Source organism: Phaenicophaeus curvirostris, chromosome 3 (assembly GCF_032191515.1).
Source record: "Phaenicophaeus curvirostris isolate KB17595 chromosome 3, BPBGC_Pcur_1.0, whole genome shotgun sequence".
NCBI lineage: Eukaryota > Metazoa > Chordata > Aves > Cuculiformes > Cuculidae > Phaenicophaeus > Phaenicophaeus curvirostris.
Window position 1 is genome coordinate 48,078,383 of NC_091394.1, and position 18,883 is coordinate 48,097,265.

The 18,883-nt window shown below is 40.8% G+C and overlaps 2 protein-coding genes across 2 annotated transcripts in view; one reads left to right on the forward strand and one right to left on the reverse strand.

The window, feature by feature from the left end:
- EMILIN2 (elastin microfibril interfacer 2) overlaps window positions 1-507 on the reverse strand; it is a 36,414-nt gene extending 35,907 nt beyond the window's left edge. The window contains exons 1-2 of the mRNA XM_069853923.1: window positions 342-507; window positions 10-132 (exon numbers count right to left, since the gene is read on the reverse strand). Coding sequence (XP_069710024.1) covers window positions 10-132; window positions 342-466 — 248 coding nt within the window. The 5' untranslated portion in view covers window positions 467-507. The remainder of the gene's footprint in view (window positions 1-9; window positions 133-341) is intronic.
- Window positions 1-18,883, forward strand: part of LPIN2 (lipin 2) — a 492,308-nt gene that overhangs the window by 79,476 nt on the left and 393,949 nt on the right. The gene's annotated exons all lie outside the window — the stretch shown is intronic.

Below are 18,883 nucleotides of genomic sequence, written 5' to 3' on the forward strand. Positions count from 1 at the left end.
GCTACTTACACCGGGGTGGGCTGACACGGGAACTGGTTCCAGGCGCACTTGTACTGGGCCTGGACGTAGCTCTCCGTCCCGTCCAGTACCGAGCAGCTCACGTTCTTGTTCACGATGTAAGCGCACCAGTTCCTAGAGGGAGACGGGAGAGACGACAGCGCTCAGGGGCGCGCGGTAGCGGGGGGATCCACGCTCGCCCCATCCCGTCTCCGCATCCCTCGGGGCTCCCACGCCGGCTGCCCCCGCTCGCCCCATCCCGTCCCCGCTCGCCCCATCCCGTCCCCGCTCGCCCCATCCCGCCCCGCTCGGCTCCGTTCCCCCGGGGGGCGGGCGGCGCTCACTTGCTGCGGGCGCCGGGGCGGCTGTAGCGCAGGTGCGGGCTGGCGAGGCTGAGCCCGGCGCCCAGGGCGAGGAGCAGCGGCAGCGCCCAGCCCGAGCGGGCGGCGAAGCCCGGGCACGGCTCCATGCGTCCTCGGCCGGCTCCCTCCGTCCCTCTGTCCGTCCCGCCCGCCCCCGGCTCCCTCCCTGACGCAAGGGCTCCCACCCCGTTCCCGCCCCCCGCCGGCCCCGGCGCCGCTCCCCGCCGCCCCGGCCCCGGCCCCGCGGAGGGATCGGCCCCGGTGGGGCCGCGGGACCCTGCGGGCCGGGCTGGAATCACGGGGTCGTAAAATCGGAGTATCGCTGAATCGTGGAACCATTGACCCGTAGAATCGGAGAGTCGTAAATTCTCGGCATCATTGAGTCATAGAATCATAGAATGGTTTGGGGTTGGAAGGGACCTTAAAGACCACTCCAGCCCCTCTGCCATGGGCAGGGACATCCCACTCAATCAGGCTGCTCCAAGGCCCCATCCAAGCTGGCCTTGAACACCTCCAGGGATGGGGCAGCCACAGCTTCCCTGGGCAACCTGTGCCAGTGCGTCACCACTCTCCTCATGAAGAAATTCTTCCTTATATTTAGTCTAAATGTGCCCCTCTCCAGTTTATACCCATTGCCCCTCATCCTATCACCACAAACCTTTATGAACAGTCCCTCTCCAGCTTTCTTGTAGCCCCTTTCAGGTACTGGAAGGACACTCCAAGATCTCCTCGGAGCCTGCTCTTCTCCAGTCTGAAGAAGCCCAACTCTCTCAGCCTGTCCTCGTATGGGTGGTGCTCCAGCACCATAGAATCATTGGATCATAGAATGGTAAAATCCTATAATAATTAAATAATTTAATCATAGAATCATCAAATCATCGAATAATTGAATCATTTAATAGTAAAATCATAGAATCATAAAATAGAGTCATTGAATCATATATTATAGAATCATAAAGTCACAGAGGCACTGAATCCTAGAATTGTAAAATCATAGAATAATCGAATCATCAAATTCTAAAACCATGGAATCATTGAATAGTAAAATCATAGAATCATTGAATCATAGAATAATAGAACCAAAATTATGGAGTCACTGAATCCTAGAATCGTAAAATCATAGAATCATTGAATCATGAAGTTTGGAAACGACCTCAGAGATCATCCTGTCTACCCATCAGCCCAACACCACTGTGCTTACTAAACCGTGTCCTAAAGTACCATGCTTTTGGAAGACCTCCAAGGATAGAGGCTCAACCACTTTCCCTATTGAGAGGAGGAGGCTGGGCCCCTGGGAAGGAGTGGGGTCCAGACCACGGGGAGGCCCCTCTATCCTCCTCAGCCCCTGCAATTTTGGAAGGATTGCTTTGTATTCAGGCAAAACTGAAGAAATCATTGAGACCAGGGCAGGGCAGGCTGCTCCCACTGGAGGGAAGGAAGGGAAGGGAAAGAGCTGTGCTTGGGCAGAGGTTGGGTGGGAGATTTGGGAACATTGCTGCCTGCTGCTGCTGAGCCTGAGCAGTCCCTGCCCTGCCCACGTACTCCCAAGCCTCCCATGGCCACTGCAGTCACTCGGGCTTTCTAGGTCTCATGTGCAGGCAAAGCAGGCAGGAGGCTGGGTTCTTTCTTCTGGTGCAGGCAGTGTCCTGTCTGAGCTGAACCTGCTCCTTGTGCTCTGCTGGAACTGGCAGGTTTCATCTGCAAGTTGTACAGTTGGTCTCGCTCAAAGCCTTCACTTGGTCTCTGAGCCTGATAGGGAAATAAGCTTTAAATGCTGAGGTCAAGATTATGCTTTCAGACTGCTTTTTTAGTGCTCATTTCACTGGGCATGTACGCTAAAGCTTTCTGCCCCCAAGAGAAACATGTCCCACTACACATGCATAGCAACACTTTGCTGATGATAAGCAAGAATAAGAAACTCTGAGATTGTTATTGTTGCTTCAGTCTGTTCTGTTTTACTTTGGAAAAAATGGCATCCTCCTTAATGCTCCACAACTGATTTGGAGAGGGTAGCACCTCACTGTCTAAGAAATTGTGCTTCAGGCAAAGGTTAAACAATTTGCTGTGCCACTGTTTACATTCGCAGGGGCGTGCCATTCAGGCGTCATTATTTATGCCGGCAGAAATTATTTGGAGTTTCTCCAGCCTGAAGAAAGCAAGCCTACAGTTCAGTCCCTAAAAAGCAATGAAGGCTCTTTCTTCTTATTTCCCTCCTCATCCAGTCAAGGAACTCATGAAGTTGGTCCTTTTCCAAAAGTGATGAGCAACATGGAAGCGCTGTATGTTATCCCACAAAAGGAAACTCGTTAATAAAAGAAATGCTGAGGTCATGCCTATCATGAGAATGACTGCATAGTACAAAGATTAATAGGCTTTTTAAACTAAAATGAGCATGAAGCAACAGTGTGTTTCCATATGCAAAACGTTTGCATATATTTGGGTGAAAGGAGATCTGATGTGCCATAAGGGCACACATCTAACCTGTGAGCCACAGAACTGATTGCATGATCAAACAGCATGGAACACTCTCAGAAGAGTCATTACAGCCTTTGCTTGCCCCATGGATATGGGAGATAATGAGTAAGGATCTGTCTGTAGCCTCAGGACTTCTCTGAATGTTTGTTCACTCAAAAACTGTTCAAGAAAGTCTCTTAATTTCTGATATAGAAGAGTTGTCCATGTACTGTCTGGATCAACTACTTTGTAAATATTATGAAACAGGACTTTGATACTTTTTGCTGCCATTACTTTAAAAGGGTATGTGAGACTTCTTCCACTGCAAAGCACAGTGTACTTCCGAGTTTGTTTCACTTAAAATAAATGAAAACAGTGAAAAGCAAACTACAGGACCATTTGCTTCTGCTTGCTGAAACCAGAGCTATGTGGGAACTTGAATGCAAGTGCTATTGCAGGGAGTGAAGTTTTACGTGTGACTGCATGATGGCCCAATGAGGAGTGGCAGCAGGGGATGACTTGTGCTGAAAAGTATTGAGCTGAATAGAAATAGATGAATTTGGGCAGATGCATGGAGCTGACCTCAACTCCTCTGATATTCACACTGGGCCTATGATATCAGCTGATTCAACAACAAGCAGTAGAGAAATTAGGCTTTGCCAGGAGAATCTTCAGCTCAGGTGCTCACTGAACATGTGGTCTGAGCTCTGCTCATGGCTGCATTTTTTCTATGGGTGTAACTAGTTTTATTTCAGAGTGTAAATATGAAGGTTAATCATATTTTCAAGGAGACAGCAATGCTCACAATTTATTTTTCTGTGCTGTATACTATCATCTCTGAAATTCACAGAAATCCCAAGACAGATGATTCTTACAGTCCATGGAAAGCCACCCTCCACCCTCCCTTCCAAATGGAGCATGTGTTCTGCGAGTGTGCTGAGGAGGGCTTCGATGGCTGGTGAGGTCAGTGCACTTATCCTTGGGAGGTGGAGATCACAGACGTGAGTCCATAAATGCCTTTAAAATTGTTTTAAAGTTCTTGTTTCTTTACTAAGCAGTCTGGCTGTGTTTTCAGCATCAAGATCAACCACACTTTCATACTTCGTAACAGGATAATGATGGGGAAACAAACAGAGCTAAGTGCAAGGGTCTGTCAGAGAGGTGCATAGAGCAGGCAGGAAGAATAAATAACTAAACCATTATCAGACTATTTACTGCAGAACACCAAAAGGCAGATGGGTCGTTGATTATGTGGTACATGGAGAGGAAGTGATGTTCTTCCTGCAGTTTACCTGTTTTGCTTATCAGCTCTTTCTGCAGATGTCAGAAATAATTGATTTGTGAATTCTGGGTTCCCTTTCTTCGGGTTCATCACTTCAAAAAATTGCCAAAGTAACCAGAGGTGAGTAGTTTTTGGAGAGGAGTTTTTACTCCCTTGACACTTCTCTTTATAAGAAAAAAAGGCTCTCTCTTCTAGGAATATTGTCTGTGGCACAGGAGGTCTTTCAGGTGCTTCTCCCCTGGCCATCAGACACGGGAACCCAGCCCACAGCTGTGTGTAGTCTGTCATATTTGGCACCATATTAACTTCATCCATGAGTCAAATCAGGTCACAGTGTCCCTTTGGAAAGATGAAACTGGTATCAAATGATGAAACTGAGAACAAAGAAAAATTTGAGAGGAAGCTGCAGGAAACTTCAGACTAATAGAGGAAGGCTTGGATTGAGGTGTATGACGCATGCTGGTTTGGATATACCAGGAAGAGTACTCCGTGGGGAAACAGGAGTTTGGATACTGTTTTGCAGAAACATAATGTATCTTTATCCCATTCATTTGGCCTGGTGTGTATGTCACTATGTACTAATCTCGATGTGAATATGAACATTAACATTTCAAATTCAAGTTTTGGAATGGTGTCCTCTAACTTCTTCCCTCTCAGATCAGATCGTGAACTTTTTTTGCAATATTTTAAAAAAATTACTCCCCACTGCAGGAATCAGGTTTCAGGTTTGGAATTTTTGTGTGCAATCACCTCACTAAAGCCAGCCAGACACATATTTATCTGTGAACGTTGAATGAAAATTAATGACTGAATGAAAAGTAAACACAAGGGGTGAATAAATAAACAAAGGAGAGGAGGGAGAGCAGAAGATTTTCATTCTCTTTTTACTGGATACCCACCTTGGGGGGCCATAGCAGTTACACAAATGCAAATATTTTGTTTATTCCACAAAAGAGGTTTGTAGCAGAGATCTGCTCTAGCAGCTTTGGAAAATGCAGGGAAATAGAGCATGTGGTCCTCACCAGTGCTCAGGCCGCATCTTCACCTTGCTGAAGTGCCGTATTTGTCTTTCTAGGCGCTGACAGTGTGGAGTTGTATGGGCTCTGTGGAACAGGCTCAGAGGTATTTCGGTGTATGGATGGGCAACCTGGCAAGTACAGCCTTTCTTCCTTAGTGTTATTTCCTTCTTGGGGAAAAAAAAAAGTGTGGTAAGTTTACTTATTTAAACAGAAAAACAAATCAATGTATTACCAACAGCCCAAACATTGCCCAGTTGTTGCATGCATTAAGTGTTTGTATTAAAACTGATGCTCTTTATTGTTATAGTTATGATTTTGGCTAAAGAACAAAATAAACAAAGGCCAGCCCCTGGGAACAGTTATTTGAGCACACTATTACATTCTGCTCAAGGCTTCAAGGCAGGACAGCAAAGATCGATACACATTATTCTCCACCAGGAAGAATGATCTGCCTGAGTGTTGGACTGTCATAAACCGCAAGTATGCCACATGTCTGGAGTGTCCTAACTACTCTGTACTGAATAGTCATGACAACTAAGTCATATTGATTAAGGTCCACACTGCTTCCATAGGAAAGATAAGTGCCCTTTCATATTATTTACTATATGATGGGAGAGAGCTGAATGATGTATCATCCTCTGTTACCATGGATTGTTTCCAAGCACAGCAAGTCTGGAGCCTGTGCAGAGAGAAGACAGCAGAGTATAGGATGTCAATCATAAGACAACATTTTAATGCTCTCTAAGATCTTTCGGTGAAGAGCCCGAGGCTGTCTCACACATGTGCAAAGGTAGAGGAGCGCTGGAAAGAAGATTAGAAGAGATCAGTGTTTCTTGGCAGATAGGTTAGGGATGAGGAGGTAGAGGAGGTATGGGGAAGAGGTTTCTTTTGTGTCTGCTTATCTTTGATTTGGTGGAATTGCCAAGTGACTTCAATGGAGAAGATACATAATGCTCTTTTGGTTTTTCCACAGCTACTACTGCTCTAACTTACACATACGGTAGGAGAAAGTTGGTTCATACCAGCTACATCTGCTAGCTCTGCACAGACCCTTCAAAAAACCTGCAGGCAAGTTGATGAAACATAGTTAAAGACTGGGTCTGAAACTGTATGCATTGCTTACCTTTCCTGTAAAGAGTTTCTTCTAATCTTGCTTCCAAGTATTGTCATATTGGTTTTGGTACATCACCTTTGATGATAATGCAATATTTCAGAATAAAACTGAAGGCATTAGTTATTGTGCAGTCCTTACCGCCAATACAGGGCACCTTCTAGACTTTCATGGAATGCACTGCCCTTCTTAATCTGTCTCTCACTGATTAAATACGTCAGATTTCAGTTTACACAATTGTTTAGAGAAGAGCTGGAAAGAAGAGAAAGGGAGTGGCACATGACTTTACAGCATTTGGGACAGTTGTCAACAGATTTTTAAACAATTACATTGCTCCTGATAAAAATTACATGATTTTGAAGCTTTAATTCCTTGTTCAACAGTTTATCAAGACTCCTGCTGAAGTTCCTGGTTTCTTAATGAACCAAGAAAGTTATGTGATATGAACCACAGCAGGTGTGAGTTTCTATGCAGACATTATCATCTCTGTTTAGGCATAGTAGATGTTGGTTTGCTTCAAGGAATTGGTTAAAACTTTAGTAAATCCACTTAAAATTAAAATAAGAATCTCTTCCTGAAAACAAGAGGTGGAAATTCTTGATGTTTGTAAGACCTAATACTGTTATTCACAACATTGTTCTTGCTTCCTTGGAAAAAATAACTCCTGGCTTAATTACTTCCCAATCAAAAAAAAAAAAAAAGACTGCTAGTTTTAAGGAAGCCTTCTATATTTTTTTTCTGATTCTTATCTATTTTGCATTTGAAAACAAAGTTAAATTTAGTCCCTGTTCAACTTGCATACTGCAAAGAAGATTTAGGGTTCTTAAAGAAAATTTGTGTTTCAAAATCAGCTAATCAAACACGAAAGTGCCAGGACTATTTTAGATAAGACCTCATTAGGTAAGGACCGTTGCTGCAAATATTTCATGCCTTTCTGCAATCACACTGTGTTTTTAGAAGAAGTTTTATATAGGCTGGATCATTTTTCTAATTCAGCCATTTGGACATCAAGCAATTTCTTCAGCATCTCTAGTTTCTTCCTTGTTTCTCCTTAGTAGAAGATAGTGCTCATTGTTTGTCCTGTAAATCTGATTAAAGTTACAGCAGCTTGAATAAAATACAAGAACAGAACAAAAAAAAACCCTCTTTTTTTCATCTGCCTTCCAGTCTTATATTTTCACTGGATGATAATGGTATGTGGCTGTCCTTAACCTCAGAAACTACAACTCAAACCGTATGACTGCATCTTCTGGTGAACAATGTGAAATCACAGCTCCAGGCGCTGGTGCCTGCAGCCAGTGACATTGCTCACCAGAAATGCAAAACTATGGGCAGTCTGTAGGGAGGAGAGTCCCTTTTACCAGATCACTCTCTTAATCCATCCTTAAGTCAGTTTTCTCCCCCTGCTCAGTCCCAAAGGTGCTTTTGTGTGGAACAACAACCTCCTACAAACACTGGAGGAGTGTTGTAATATTCTTATGTGCACAGACCTACTAAGGGAGCAGGAATTCCTATGGAATAGTAAGGCTATCATAATCCAGATCATAAAAATTAACATGCAGCTTATACCCAAAGGAGTTTACAGTCAAATCAGACTGCTATATTGCCTGCTTCTCAGCATACCTGCAAGCTCCAATATTGTGTCATGACAAACCATATCTTGTTTTTTTTCGTGATGTGAAAGGCAAAGGAAACTATCTTATCATTTTTTTGCAGTTGCTGTGGATTCTCTGTTAATCGTTCAAGAGTTTCAAAGCAGGTGGCAACTGTAAAAAAAAAGAATGAAGATGAAGTGAAGTGTAAGAGCCTGCACGCAAGTGTAACTGGGGATAAGACACAGAAAAGGCACTGGAGGTGAGGTGTGGAAAGAGGAGGTTGCGAGCTTTGTGGTGTAAAGTTGGGCAGCATCTTGCTCTGATCATATGCTCAAATCCTGTGAAACATCATTATTCATACATTTGCTGTGTACTTGTATTGCACTTTCTTGTACTTTGTGTGATCTAACATGGATTTCTATTAGTTGGGGCTGAGGGAAAAGTGTTTGTTCTTCCTCAGCCCCCCATATGCTACTGATCTGGCTGTAAATGTTCCGCTACTGAACCTTAAATATCTTCTGAAGGGATGAGTGGTTGTAAAGCCAAATGTACCAAGAAGCATATTAAGCTGCATTGTGTGTGTGTCTAATTGTGTGTTAATCAAACTACACAAACCATTTGTACTGAATTTCTCAGGGCTGTGGTTAAATAAATTTGTGGTAACAGTGCTCTGATTTGATCAGTTAAGCACTCTAAAGGAGCCAAGAGCAACATCTTTGAAGTAGGGAAGTACTTCCACCAGTTTTGATGGGAGTTAACAGCCCACATCTAGGTGAAAACTAGAGCTTAAGTATCCAAAATTTGTTTCAGTCAAACGTCTGCTGGATAATATCTCTGGATACCATCTATGTGCATTGTATACCTCACTCTGTTGCCTTTTCTTGAAAATCTCAGGCAAGAATCAATCGGTTAATTAAAAATATTCTTTTCTTCAGACATGCTGGGTTAAAGCAATTCCATGACTTGGACAGCGAATTTCAAGAAGAATGAACATAATTTGCATCTCTCGGACCTGGTTGATTGTTTCTTTCCAGTACCATGGAAAGTGTGTTAGTAGGTTTTAAATAAATGCCTCCTAGCAATCAATAGCCATGTAGTTAATTGCAGTTAATAGACAATGAGCAATCTTTAAATAGATATTTAAACTCTCTCATCACTGACATTTTCACTCTGCATCATAATATTCCTAGTAAGTATTTATATTTATTTATAATATTTATAAATAATGATACTTCTTTGAGTTTTAGAATGCCTCAGAGATTTCAGCAGTATCTAGATGTTATCTATGAGATGATTTCAGCTCAGTCTTGAATTTCCTTTTTCCCATCTGAGATCAAAACCCTCTGGTGACACCATTTCCTCTGATTCTTTCAGACATCCTACACTTCAGCACCTTCCTGCTGCAGGCTGTACGGATGAGAATTCTTGATCAGCCATGGACTTGTATCCTTTTTAATTTGTCTTTCATTATTAAAAGGAAATATCCATTGCCAATGCAGGGTGTCTTTTATATTATTTTGGAAGAGAAATGGCTTTAGGGATGATGGTTGAGGGAGAAGTTAAAAATTATGAATGTTGCTGGTGTGTTTCCAGTGCGGTGGACTGCAAACCAGTGGATCAAATGACTGTAATACTTTCACTGAACAATATGACTGTATGCAGTAGTGGTAAAATGAACTCATGGTTTCAGAATTTACTTGAAGAGTAAAGAAGATATGAAGAATTTATGTATAGCAGCATGTTTTCAAGAATGAACTCAGTCATGGACTCAATTCAGGGCATCTGGCATTATTTACAGCATTTGTTTTTACTTTTAGGAGTGCAGAATTTCAAGCTCGTAGAGTGTTATTTAAAATATTTTCTTAATGACAGTTAGAATTGAACCCAAACTTTAGGATGAACTCTGTCAGGAATTATTAATACACTCTGTGACTGCTGGTGTTAGGCTTTTCTTTTTATTCCCTTTAGCCATTTACAGAACAGCACCATGGGGTCATTCGTGCTCCAGGATGAGAAATGGTTAAGGAAGTAATCCTGTTGTTTTATAAGTACCTGGCAGTGATGCTAGAGGATCGGAAAAAAATCAGAACTGCATTGTTTTCAGTACTGCACAGTTGCAAGCTTTGTGCCAAGGCCTGGTCTCTACAGAGAGTTTTGCCACTTCAGTTATACTAACAGCATTAAAGCCAGAAAAAGATCTGGAGATACAGATGTGGCTGTCCTGCATAAACTGGTACAGTCTATTTCAGTTTGGGATGTGGTTAAACTCTGTGCCAGATGGAATTCCCTGTATTCCAGTAATAGCAGCACCCACGCTAAGTCTTGTAGTCCAGCTGTGATTGGGATGGAGAGGGAGGCAGTGGGAAGGAAGTAGAGAAGAAGGCGTAAAGAGGTTGGATCTTTCTTTTCATGTTTTGTAGCTCCTTCTGAAAGAAATGAAAAGCTTACATTTGTCATTGCTGTTTAGAAATATATTGGCTGATGCTTCTCTCTTTTCAAATTTAATTGTGGAGAAACAGGACAATCTCTGCTGTGAGATGCTGCCTTACTTCATGGCAGCCTGTATATTCAGTTTGAACAATTTTCCAGTGTTACCAACTATAGGCCACTTAAAGGCCAACATAAGTCACACCAGCTTGTTCCTACTGTTTCCATGAAGTTTGCCATTAATAATGAAATAACATCACAGAGGCTGTAGCTGTAGACATATTTTTGAACTGCAATGGGGGAAAATAAATTATTTGAAGCTTATTAGGATGTTTCCTAATTGGAGGTAAAGGGAGTTACTGCAAATTATTAAACTGTAATTTCACTGCAAATAGTATACAGCAGAAGATCAGCATGAATTATGGGGATAGTTCTCTTTCACAGAAGAAGACATCTGTATCCAGAGCATATAAAGTAAGCCAAGTATCTAGAAACATCCACTGCCTATAATTGAAGAGGTTTAGATTAGTTCTAGATAACTCATAAGAGTCACTTCACTGGCTATCCTGAGACAGCCAAAACTTCACTGCCTTACGCATGAGTTGTCCTTTTTGCCCTCAAAGAGTGGGAATGCTCCCAAGACCTTTATTCCTGGAGAAGTCTGATCTTTACAAGTTACAATAGTGAAACCCTGATGGAGGAGGAATGTCTTATCATTCTTAGGTAATGGCATGTATTACATTTTATTACATCAGTCTTCTCTTTAAAAAAAAGCGAGGCACAAAAAACAATCTCTGCCACTATTGTGCTTCATTTGTCTTTACATTTTTTCTAGTATTGTAGCATCTCATACATTTTGCTTTTTCATTCAAGCTCCAGTTCCTGGAATTCCAGCATGATTTGAGCACTTCAGATTGTATTGCAAGAAACAGTTAGTTCTGGCATCCTTTTGCAGAGAGTAATTTGAAAACCTGACTCAAAAACATCTTACAGACTCAGAAACAAAAAGGCAAGTACAAAGAATTGTATATTTATTAAGTCTTCATTACATTTAAACCAGTCTCCTGATTTTGTTATAGCTAGATCTTTGCAGGAACTTACTGTCTTTATCCAACTGGTTTTGATTTTCAGTAGTCCTCTGGTGCTGCTCTTCTGGAGCGGGTCATGCAGGTTATCTTAAAGTACTATTTGTGATTTGGCATATTAAAGGGCAACAAAGTCTTTCACTAACTTCTCTATCTAATTATGGAATCAGAATTCTTCGTTCTTCTAACTTGCAATTTAGCCTCCTTTACAATTAATTTATTCCATTTTCCTTGTTTGTAAGATTTCTCTGGTAAAGATAATCTATCTGAGCTGAGTTATTGGTGTGAAACCTAAGAACAGGTACTTACTGTAATTTAGAGTAAAAGACACTTTCCTTTTTCTCCTCAATTCAGTCTGTGGGAAATGGGTATTTATATTTCATCTGCCCCTTAGTCTACAGACAGAACTTCATGCCTGATTCATTTCTTGGTGAATTGCAAAACTCTTCTGAGAAGAGTTCGGTCTTCATAATTGCTTCCAGGCTTTAGTGATTCTAAGTGTGAGAAGCTCAGCTTAAAATTCAAGCCTAGATCCTTTGCATGGATATACTCTTGTTTTTAGGCAGCTAAAACAAAAAAAAAAAAAGAAAAAGAAAGGACAAATTCCACAGCCAAACATTGCAACATAGGTTGGACACACATCCAGGGGTGGAAACAAAACAATCCTTTTCTGCAGACTGTCTCTAGAGTCTGGTCCTATTTTGCAATTGGCAAAAAATTACACTGACAGCAAAACCTCCCTGCTGTTAAGGACAAGGTTGGCTTGGGCTTTTTGAAGGCGAGAGGCCTCTGCAGGTTCCACCCTCCACACGAAGCGGACGCAGCCTGTGGAAGTGAGCGAGAGCAGGAAGCACAAAGTTGCTCAGGGCATGTGCTCAGATTGTCGATAATGAATAGGTTACCCACTTGTGGTTCTCGGACCACTAGCAGTCTGGCCTGCAGGGTGCTGAGAAAAGTAGGCTGTTGCTGTGAAACTGGGCATTTGCTTTTGCTTTTCCTACCAGACAGTGCATTTGATTGTACCATGCAGGGAATCAGTCTGTACAGGCTCCGTTTTAGCTGGTAAATCCTGGGAACTGTTTAAGGTGGGAAGCCTGAATTCTGGGCCCCCATGTCTGTGTTTTAAGATGTTAACATCCAGTGTGGCTGCCTGGACCTGCTGCTGAAAATACAGACTTGTGGAACATTCAAAATTGTACACACGTAAATGAATGATGGCTTCTACCTCTGGTCAAGCCATTTATCCAGTGTAGTAGAGGACTAGACTGTTGAAAAAGACAAGACCCAACTGCAGCTGCTCTCTAGTAATTGTTAGAACCTCGATTCTTTTCCTGATATTTTAAAGAAAGAAAAGGGGAGAAAGAACATTCAGTTTTAAGACCTTAATTTTGAGTACAGGCTATGAAATGATACTTCATCCAAAACAGCCAGATTTTGCAGCTATAACAGCCAATAATGAGCAGATCAAGTCTAATTGTCCTCACCATCATGTATACAAAACATGAGAATGGAAACCCAACAGGGCTTGATTCTCAGCAGTACAATAGCCAATAGCTCCCACAGAAATCTACTGCATCACTGCCTGTAGGAATTAATCCTTTTTAATCATCTCTAATTTCCATCCTGGAAGAGCCTATACCAGCAGACTTGAAATTTAGGAAAGAAAAGAAGTAATCATGTGAAGTGACATCCAGCACCTTGTCTACAACACCTTTTGGACACTTTGGCAGAGATAATCTCATAGTTCTTTCTCATTCTGAAGATTCTAGTTTTCTTTTTACTCTTTTGAGCAGAAATTTACATTCACCACTCACAAAACTTTTTCAATCTTTACTAAATGTAAAGGCAGAGGATTAGAAAACAGCTATTTTTTGAAAGGCGAGCTGGTAGAGGCAATCATGCAGATGAAATCTTTAGATGTTATGGATACTGAAATGGCATTATTTATTTTTCACTTAGGTGAATTTTAACAGGATTTGACTACTTCTGTATCTCTCTCTATGTGTAGTTAACTTTGCAAAGTGTTCCAAGAGCAATAATGGGCATTGCCTAAAATCTAAGGAATGTTCTCACAAATTTCCTTTTTTCCCAGGAATCAGTAGCACTGCTGGAAGGAGTGAAGGGAGATACACGGTCAGCATGCATGTAAAATACGGCAAATAGGTTCCAAAGACAAAGCAGATTTAAGTATCATAGTTGTGATTTGAAATTCAGAAACATTCTGAGCACTGAGAACAAAAGGATGAGGTAACAGTTAATAAACTTGCCAATTTCCAAAGTTTTAACTCTACTACAAACGTTTTGCAAAATTGTATTTTAATGCAGAACACTGAACTACTTTCTTCTTTGCCATCTCAGGAAAACAGAGTCCAGATTTCTTTCTAGTTCTTACCCCTCCAGGATGATGGCATGTTTTTCATTGTTATTTTTCACATGCAACCACTGCACATGCAGGAGAGTTTTTCAACAAAGGCAAGGCTCACATTTCAAGTACTGCCATGGGATATGTTCCATATCATCAGGTCCTCGACGTGCTACATAGATGTGTCAGCATGTCTCTATAAGGATCTGGAACAGTCAGCCTTGGCAACAGAGCCAACCAGCAAACTCTTTGACCCCAAATTCCTCTATTTCGATAATGCTATCACGAATTTGACTCAAGGTCACTTTTACTCCCTTAGATTCAGGAATCTTTATGTACAGAGAAACAGGGTAATGCTTCTTCAAGAGAAATCAATTTTGAAGTAATAAGCTGGACCCCCAAACAAATGTGTCACGAATATCCTTTGGTTTATGGTTATGCTATTTTTTTCTTATTTGCTGGGTGTAAGAGGAGCTAAAATATGAAACCGTTCTGACAGATCACTTGAAAACATGGTTGTGCTGCTCAGAAGATCCATCTGAAAAAGCAAAAAGAAAAAAAATGAGTGAAAATACAGCATTTGATTCAACATCATGAATGAGGTTTAAATTTCCTTAGAAGCATCCTGAGTATAAAAGTTGGAATATAAATAAATGTGAATAGACCATGTTAATTCCAGACCATTCTATTTGCCAAAATTCTAACAAAAGCATCCACTTTCTGTTCTTTCTCCAAGCCTGGCAGAGACCCCTCCAGACCCTGAGAGAATGCAAAGGAGTTCAAAAGTTCACTTGTTATTTGCACTTCAACACATTTGGCTGAAATAATGTTTCCAATCTTTCTTTACACCAGAAGGCACATAAATTTCCATTCTAAGATAAGAGAAAATATAGAGCACTTAATGAAAAAAAAAACCCACAACAAGAACATTTAAAATGTTTTTATGGGATTTAAGAATCTGTTTATCAGTATGTAATGAGCAACTCTTCTCCAGAACACCTGATATTTTGTATGTCAAGTGCATGAAGTATAATATATCTGCATGTACCCATGGTTTATTTCTCTTTCTCCATGCCTGCTTAACTTAATTTTCTAGTAAAATGTTGCTTACAGTTCTGAAACATTAGCATAAAAATGATTCAGACTTACAAAGCCTAGAACACGTTCCCACACTGTGGTTCAGTGGGTGGCTGAGTAACTGGGGATTAAATAGCTTTGGCTCCAAGATCCACAAAAAGCCCCACAAGGAAGATATGAAATCCATAAAAACCAGAGTGTTTTCTTTCCCATAAGAAAAATAGTTTATTGTACCACCAAACGTTGTTTAAAATTAACTCCGTCTCAATAAACTTTCAGTGACTCAGGGGAAGTTATGTGATCAAAAATGTGAAGAGAAGCGGCCCATAAAAAGTCTTTTGGAATAGACTGTTCAGCATAAGTAAGTTGAAAATTCATTGCGTTGAGGTTTTGCAACGAATAATTACTAGATTTCTGCATCCATGCTTACCTGTCTTGCTGGTGAGGTCGTTCATAAATCTGCCACAATAACTTTGTCTAACGTTGATAGATGTGTCCATCCCTCAGTTCAGACTTCATGTTCATCTCGAATACTTACCTGAGGTTTTATTTTCCAGGAGTCCAGCAGTTTCTGGTTTTCTGCTCATCTTCTCTGTGCCTTCTAATTGTAGGGAAATCCTGCCACAGAGTCATCTGTTAGTAGTCTCCATGATTGCTTCACCTGTAACCCCAAGCCACTTCACTCTTGTAAGCATCCAGCACCAGAGGACTAACAAACTGTCAGGTTTCCTTCTGGGAGATGTGAAACTTCAGGTACAAATTTCAAAGCCATTGATGTCCTTACACCTTCTCCATCGCTTACACGCTTTCCTCCTCCCTGCCACACATTTCTCCATTCAGACTTCTTTGAGGGGTCTTGTTTATGTTTGAAATATTTTTGCACCTGTAGGCAACAGAGTCTGGTAGAACAGAAGGACTCTCCCAGCATCACAAGCTTACACTTAATCTCAATTAAGAAGAAAAAGTAAAAAACCCTTTTGGCTTTGTGGAGTGTCAGAAGAGTTCAGCCCTCCTCCAGCTCTCCTGCTGGCCTCATGGTGTGTACGGAGTAAGGAAGAGGACAAGAATGGTCAAACCAGGCTCGATGCTCTGATGCTGACTCCCAGATAAGCTCAGTTCTGCAGGTAGATAAAATCTCCATCCAGAGACCAGCTGGATAAATCAGTCTTGGTCTGACCACCCACTTTCAGAGGGATTTTTTTCCTTCCAGGCTGTGCATGACAATAAACTGCCTTTGGCATCTGAAGGCTCTCTACTCAGAATGTAATTACAAACTTCAAAACAATGGTTAAAATGCCAATGAAGGACGTGATTACTTGCAAGCTTGCACATGTCTGTCTAACAACTCATTGCAACAGCAACACACCATAACTCAGTAACTGATCTAACCCATCCCCATTTTTACCACAGTGTTGCTGCAGTTTAACTCAACCAGCTTTGCTGTGTAGCTTCAGGTCAATTCAGGCACAGATGACAAAAGGCAGCTCCTTGTAGCTAACTTATCTGCCAAAATCACCATTTGCAACAGGAGCAGGCTCAAGGTCAGCTTGTGAGGCTTCTTGCATGTGTACAAGCCTTCAATATGCTTCCACTTCAGCAGCTCTGCTGTGATTTCCCCTCACTGTGCTAGCTCTGTCCTACAATTGCCCCAGGACTCTGCTGAAGAAAAGAAGTTCTTGAGCAACTAGTAGAATGGCCTCCTCCATTGTTTTGGAAGAATTCTTTTCACTGCACTCCTCAGGCTGTCATGAATCTTCCTTCCTCTTGCACAACCAGCTCTTCCAGCCTGAGCAGAACTGAACCTGCGATCCGTATCTTCCAACAGAGCAGTTGTTAATTTAGGTCGGTATTATACCTGAACAAACGCACGTGTAAAACATCCTATGAATTGAAAAAGACGAAGTCTTGAAAGCAAGACAAAGCTGGAGCATGCCAGTTCATCTTGCCTGTTTCTTATGAAACAGTCCTTAATTAAACACTAATTTTACAATGTAGCCATTTCATTTCTCTGCTATATTGTGGATCTAGTTGTAAGAACATGCTAAAACCAGAAGCTTTATGTGATATGAAATATTTATTTTCACTACCTCTTTACCAGAGAAAGTTAACTTTAAGTCTTCTGGGATAATTTCCACTAAACACAGTAGTAACAACTTTTAATTCAATATCTCAGTTTTTTATTCAGTAACTTTTTAAGCCATCAATTTTTTTTGGTGAAAAATAATGAATGAGAGGTACACACAGTTAGTTAATTAGTTCACCATTCTTCCAAACTTTTAAGAATATTGGGGAAAATAAAGTAATTTTCCTGATGTATAAATTAAGCTTTGATGCAACTATTTGTGTATTTCTTGCATCATACAGTTTACTTGAGCTGCCACAGTTATAGGATGAGGGATAAAGAGGGAGAAGAGAACAGGAAATCAAAGTCCACTAGATGTCCTTCAGCAACTGGAATGTAACATTGCTTTGCTAAAAACAGTGAGTATTATGCAGTGCAGGTAAAAATGATTGGACTGAAATACTAGATAAAAAAAAAGCAACTTACATAACTTGTTCTTATGTAAGACTGTGATAAATAGTTCTGTGGTTGTAAATTAGTTTCAACTTTGGCAAACTGAAGGAAGGTCTATTCTTTGTGGCACATTTCTGTTTCAAACTACATGTGCACTCAATTTTGTGCATACAAACAGGGCCTAAATATTGTAGTCATAAACAGCTAGCTGCTAGCACACTATAAAATAATTACACACAAAGCAGTGAGTGGGATTTCTTTACAGTCCTCATAAATACTCAGTCCTATAAAAACTAACAGGAGTTGTAAGAACTCATTAACAGACAGTAAACATACAGTAAAAATTGCAGAATGAGTATTTTTGCAAATGGAAGGTGCTTATTGTTTGCCTCCAACAGCTTGAATATTTGCCTTAGTCTTATATACACGTTGGTTTAAAATACGGTTGCATTCAGTTTACGTGCACACATTTTTATGCAAGTTTTATTTGCTAAGCTAAGACTGCTCTATTCCTTGAAACCATTTAATTGCAGAGAAAACAGGCTACACAGGCAGAGATTATCTGTGTAGCTGAAGTATGTGTAGTCATTGCAGTAGCTCTGTTGCAATTTTATGCATTTCCGCAGTCACAGTGGGTGTGGAAGAGCCTGTTAATGGAAATACCATATAATAGTAGAGGAATTATATGAATACATATGTATCTTTGTGTGAGTATGCACATACACATGTCTTTTTTGTAAAACAGAAATCATTCCTGTTGCTGAAGCCTGGGGAGATGATCTGGTGTGGCAGGAATGTCAAAATCACTGGATACACCCTTTCCAGCAATAGGAAGGAAGGGAGGCTAACGGCTAGTTTAAACTGAAAGATACTGTTACTGCTACCATCAGTAAAACATGTTTGCAGTTCCCAGAGGATAGGCAAAGAGACTATTTAAAAACAAAATACTAGAAATAATATGGGCTGCTATGGAAGACTGCATCCTGGCAGGTGAAGAGGAGTTGACTGTTCCAATGGTGGTTGCCTCAGTGGAAGTGATTATGGTTGCTATGTGCTAATGAAATACGATTTTATCCAGCTTTGTTTTCTAAATATAGAAAAAAAAAACCCTGGGAGCAGAATTTATTAGGAGAAAATGTTGATGTATGAAAGCAGATGACATTTTAATGACAGATCCTTATTAATGCTTTATTAAGTGTCAATAAAATGGATACTACTACAACTGCAGCCAAATTCTATAATCACAGAAGTCTTTGAATAAGAAACCCTGTTCCATTGGCTGGGAAAAAGAGATGAAAAACACATTTAAGAACAATGTCAATGCCTTTGTTGCTATCACATGGGGGCTAAAAAAGAAAGAAAAGTACATTTGAAGAATCAGAAAATACAGACTGTGATAAAGGATGATGATGGTATCAGTAAAAAAATGATTGTTAGAATTAACAACAAACTGACTCCTGAAATGGTGTAGTTTTTGCCTGAACAATTAGTGTTTATTTTTAATGAATCTTCAAAGACACGAGCAGTGTCAAGTAAAATGGAGTTCTTTGATTGCTGTACCTGTATCAAACAGGTAAACTCACTTCAAGTGCTCATA